This window comes from Siphateles boraxobius, unplaced genomic scaffold (genome assembly GCF_051911475.1).
Source record: "Siphateles boraxobius isolate OS27281-9 unplaced genomic scaffold, OSU_SipBor_1 13, whole genome shotgun sequence".
NCBI lineage: Eukaryota > Metazoa > Chordata > Actinopteri > Cypriniformes > Leuciscidae > Siphateles > Siphateles boraxobius.
In genome coordinates, this window is record NW_027508733.1 from 11,934,614 (window position 1) to 11,940,146 (window position 5,533).

A 5,533-nucleotide genomic window follows, 5' to 3' on the forward strand; every position below is an offset into this window, starting at 1 on the left:
AAGATCTTCTCCAGTGCCTTTCTCTCCTCCTCCGTCTTGCGAGTTCTCTTTGCGTTGTTCAACTATAAGATCGTCCATAAAAATCTCAACCTTGCCTGTGACATTAACACTTCTTATTTCAGGGTCATTTCCATCCGTTACATTCATGCAGATAGTCTTTAATATATACTATTTCTGGGGGTTTATTAGAAGAAGATTTATCAGAAGAATTCATAATCATTTGTTCTCCATTTCCAATATTTATTACAAAAGCCTTAACAAGATTGTCATTGCAATGTTATTTCTCTTATAGGGCCTTACTGAAGACGAAATATTTGCAAGTTGAATGTTGTAATTTCTACAGTATTTCTACAAAAAGTCTGTATGAGATGTGATGTGTGTATAACTTTCACAAGAGAATGTGGGTACGTAACACTTTATTTTACAGTGTCCTTGTTACATATTTACCATAGTAATAACAGTAACGTATGCATTTACACGCAAATAATCCTCAACCAAAAACGAATCCTGAACTCTAAGTAAATACATGTTAATTAATATTACTCTTATTACTTAAATATATAATTACGCTGTAACAATGACACCTTGTAATAAAGTGTAACCAGAATGTGTCAAGGTCAAAAGGTCTGAGGTCAAAATTGCCCAGGTTCACATCACATCATACTAATATACTAATGGACATACACATATTAATAAGCCCTACACTGGCAGGGGAAGTCAAGTCATAGGGGAAGTCAAACCAATCTTAAAATATCTCATGGAGGACCAATAATCTGCAGTAGCTTAGACTTCATTTCTATAGAAGTCCACGTGAGAAGGCGTTCAGACTCTGAAAGGAGAAGCAGGGGTATTTATTCTCACTGAGCACTTTAGCTCAGACATCTCTCTCATCTTCAGATCATCTGAAGGTAGAATCAAGTTTTTCGTGATTTGAAACTGTTCTGAGGTTCACACTGCTGAAGAAAATGATTCACCCGATTTTCCTCCATTTGTGCTTGTGGTGTTTAGTTGGTAAGTTATACTTGTTTTATGGTGCACAGTTTACTATTTAAATTCTGAATTCATCTGATTCATAACTCACACAAAATAAATCTTTACTTATATTTTACTTGTTTGAAAATGTGAACTTATTTCAATTATGCATGCATTCAATAGTGTCAAATGTTTGTGTTGCACTATTTAAAAAACAATAATATCAAATTAGTTTGAAGCAATCTTTTCTGTTTGTTCTGCAGGTGTTTTTGGCGTTGCAGATGAAGTGAAGTCAGTGTCAGTGATGGAGGGAGAATCTGTCATTCTACAGCCTAATTTTACTAACATACAGAAAGATGATCAGATTAGGTGGAATTTTGGACATAAAGACATTCTCATTGCTCAGATCAATAGTCAGAACAATGCACCGAAATTTTATAATGGTAGTGCTGATGGGAGATTCATAGGCCGACTGAAACTGGATCAGACTGGATCTCTGACCATCACAAACCTCAGAACCACAGACTCTGGACTTTATCAAGTCAAAACAACCAGATCAGAGACACCACTCAACATATTCAGTCTTATTGTCTGTGGTGAGTATACCAGCTGGATTATTCAATATAGCTATCTGAATCAAACTCACTAAGACTGTTGACAGATTATTTTTGGGCCTAAACATGTATGTGGTTGAATTTAAGTCTCTCCTTAAATACACTGTCATGTTTTGACAAACTCAGTTTTCACTGGATTGCAATAGGAGCTTCATTTCCATTAAGTTAAACTTTTCACTACTTACTCTCTGTCCTATTTATATTGTGCCTAACAGTTTGAAAAAAGTGAGCAGGTTACGCCAAGCTTACACTGAGAGCATCCATATGCAAATTATTTGCCGAAAATAAATAGGCCAGCTGTGAGAATCTCACTCTCACGTTTGTCATGAGCTTTTAAAAATGCAGATAATGATCGATTTTCCTCTGGTTTTAGTGCATAACCTTTTCGAGAGAATATAAAAGCATTGCAATATAATTTTTCTTCCAATGTCTTGTTTTTTTTCCAACACCATGTCCATTTAGGGATTCCATAGTAATGAAACTGTCTGTGTTCATATATGTTTTTTTTTTCACACTGTCTTTACCGGGGGTCTCCAACCCTGCTCCTGAGCTACTGTCCTGCAGACTTCAGTTCCAACCTTGTTCCAAAACACATGTCTGTAATTATCAAGTACCATGTTTGATTGAGGTTGGAGCAAAAATCTGCAGGACAGTAGCTCTCCAGGAGCAGGGTTGGAGACCCCTGGGCCCGTATTCATAAAGAATCTTAATGAAAAGAGTAGCTCCTAGTGACAAAATTCTTAGAAAATTCTTAGAAATGTGGGAGTTTACTCTTAAAATTAAAGATAAAATCCTAGTAAAGAACAAAGTAATTCAGAAAGCATCTTAACCCTTAAAAGAGTTCTTAAGGTCAAAATTGTTAGGAGTACGGACGAGGACTTTTAAGAGGCTTAAGAGTTTCTTTAGCAGAGGAGAAAATGGCCGAAAGACGAAGAGGGAGAAGAAATGCATTGCAGACAATAGATGACAGTGAGTTAATAAGACACTATAGATTAGATCGTGCAGGGATCATGTTTGTGACCGATTTTATTAGAGACACAATAACATCTCCGACACAGCGCAGGAATGGCGTAGTGCCAGAAATGAAATCACTACTGTACATTAAGATATTTGGCAGCTGGGAAAATGCATCAACGCAGCAGTGATGATTTGGGTCTGTCACAACCTTCTGTAAGCAGTGATCACAAACAATTACAGAATTCCAGAACCTCTTATTGTGTTGCAGTTCTTTTTGTTTAAACTGGACATTCCCACCTTGCAGGCTCAAAAAAAGGCATTTATGAATATAGCAGGCTTCCGCACAAGCAGGGGGAATGAACCGTAAGTAATTTATTATTAACCGCTATAAGCTCCCACGTCTGCTTCTGTGCTGTGACACTCGGCCTGATTTTCCCTTAAGGATGGCCTTGTGTTCATCCACAAACTGGGCTCACAGTAAACACTGTTCCTCTGTCCAGTTGAGATTTCTTGTCCTTCTTGTTTTTTTATTCCATGTTTGCTACATTAAAACCAACATTCAAACCACCACTTAAATAGACAGTGGAACAATTTTTATCATTCTAATCACAGTCTTGCCATATTAACGAAACTTATATATATTTTTAAGATGGAAAAATATGGTTTTACACAGAGGTGTAAAGTCCAGGTTCAGAAAGTAAAAGTCCTCCTCAGTATTTTGTTCCAATCACCTGGATTTGCTAATTAGCAGTTTTTCAGCCAGGAGAACTAATTAGTGAAATCAGCTGGCTGAGTTCATGGGTGGAATAAACATATGGCAGGACTTTTACTTTCTGACCCCTGGACTTTACACCTTTGGGTTTACAGATGCTAAAAATGTGGCTTTTAAATGACCCAAAAACATTTTCTCTTACCGAATTCCAGAGACACTGCGTTTTCCAAACATGAATTATATCTCTGTTTTCTAACGTTGCTCATTTCTTCTCTCTTAAGAAAGTCGCTGTTGTAGTTTCAATGAAGCTGTGATCCGATTGGGTCTCTCATCTCTGGTGGGCGTGGCTGTGATGGTTGTTCTGGTTTATGAATTCAGAACCAGAAATCTTCCACGGAAGAAGACTGTGCAGAACGCAGCAACAAACACTGATCAACCAAATGACGATGTCCTTGAATCTCTGGTGCCAATATATAGCGAGAACTCCTTTGAGTAAATATCATTTCAAAGATTCTTTCTTTTTTTTTCAAAACTCATTCAAGCTTTGAGTTTCATTCATTCAAAACTATAGGTAAAAAGTTTAAAAACCGAATTAAAATGTGCAGTAAATGGTAAACCTATTCGTGCTGCAACACAGTGTGTTTATGATTACAGTAACAAATAAAAATAATATGGTAAGAAATAAACTACCAGCATTACGGACTGTTTTTCTACAGCTAAAATAACTAAGCGGAAGTAATTGCACCCACTCTTACGTTAAAAAATAAGGTGGATAGCACATTTAAAAATACAATTCAGCCTAAAGCAGCTTTACAAAGAAGAGTGCTTTTCAAACCAATTGACTATTAATAATGACTTTATTAGAACATAAAGGAATCTATTGGTATTTACGTTCTGATGTATCATTCACAGTGATCTTATTCTTCAAACATTTGTTTTATACCACCATTAATGATTAGTTTACTTAGGCTAATCTGATTTGTGTACTTTTTAATAGTATAGGTAAGAATGTTATAGACTATTTTATTGTTAATGGTTTTTGTCCTGTTTTCAAATTTTGATTCTGTTGGTTTCACACTTAAATCTCTCCGTGTGTGGTGATGTTTTAATGTAAACAGACAGACATTAAAGGGTGCAAAGCACATAACTGTGACTGTATTCATTTCACTTCTACCGATTGCAGGTGCCCATGTCGTGTCTCAGCAAGCAGATTAATATTTAGTTTAATGTTAACTATCAACTAAAGGGACAGTTCACCCAAAAATGTAATTTCTGTCATTAATTATGCACCCTCATGTCGTTCCCAAAAAGGTAGTAAAGACATTGTTAAAATAGTCCATGTGACTCCATTGATTGTAACTTAATGTTATGTAGCAACCCCAAAAATAATGACTTCATTCAACAATCTCTTCTCTTCCATGTCATTCTCCTATGTTGACGTAGTGTAAACAGTGCAGTGCTTCCAGGTTCTACGTCAGAATGTCGACTCACTATTGGCCAGCCCCTGCGTCAGCATCACACACGTGTCGTAGTGCTCACGTGAATAGCGTCGGCCAATAGTGAGCCGGCGTACTAATGTAGAACCCAGAGAGCTGCAGTGTTTACACTACGTCAAAAGCGTTGGATAATTACATGGATGAGAAGACATTGTTGAATAAAGTCGTTATTTTTGTACATGTTGAACCACTATATGGACTATTTTAACAATGTCTTTACTATATTTCTGGGCCTTGAAATTTGCAATGACGTTGCTGCCAATGGGTGGTTCAGAAACCTTTGGGATTTCATCAAAAATATCTTCATTTGTGTTCTGAACATGAACAAAGGTCTTACGGGGTTGGAACGACATGGGGATGAGTAATTAATGACAGAAATTAAATTTCTGGGTGAACTAACCCTTTAATATAGTATGTCTCTGTTAATATACAGTAGTTTTTTCACTGACGTCTCAAATCTCTTGCTCTCTTTTGCTGTGATGTTTTAGTGTAATAAATCTTAAAAGTTGATAAACAAGATGTTCAAAAATGTATTGGCAGTATATTTCATGCTATTTTTGTTACTTTATGCCTCTTTTTTTACCATATCAAAATAAACATATAATCTTTAAATTATTTGGCCTCATTCTTGAACTGGAAAAAGAACATCATGCAAGCACAACACCATCATTCAGTTGTGGTCTTACATCTTTAGTCTGTTAGTCTCAATAATTCCAAGATCAAATATATCCATGAACAGTTTTTCATTGTGAAGTTTTCTGCATGACTAGTGAAATCTAATA

The 5,533-nt window shown here is 36.1% G+C and overlaps 1 protein-coding gene across 1 annotated transcript; it reads left to right on the forward strand.

The window, feature by feature from the left end:
* The first annotated feature begins 886 nt into the window (after positions 1–886).
* On the forward strand, positions 887–3,813 carry LOC143735488 (uncharacterized). The gene is made up of 3 exons (XM_077225690.1): positions 887–1,011; positions 1,236–1,568; positions 3,537–3,813. The coding sequence occupies exons 1-3, from the start codon at positions 966–968 to the stop codon at positions 3,749–3,751; spliced, it is 594 nt and encodes a 197-aa protein (XP_077081805.1). The 5' UTR covers positions 887–965; the 3' UTR covers positions 3,752–3,813.
* Positions 3,814–5,533: the final 1,720 nt, after the last annotated feature.

Coding starts and splice junctions, on each gene's coding strand:
- LOC143735488 (XM_077225690.1), top strand. CDS start 966: ATGATTCACCCGATTTTCCTCCATTTGTGCTTGTGGTGTTTAGTTG. Junction 1,012..1,235: donor GTGCTTGTGGTGTTTAGTTG/GTAAGTTATACT, acceptor TTTGTTCTGCAG/GTGTTTTTGGCGTTGCAGAT. Junction 1,569..3,536: donor ATTCAGTCTTATTGTCTGTG/GTGAGTATACCA, acceptor TTCTCTCTTAAG/AAAGTCGCTGTTGTAGTTTC.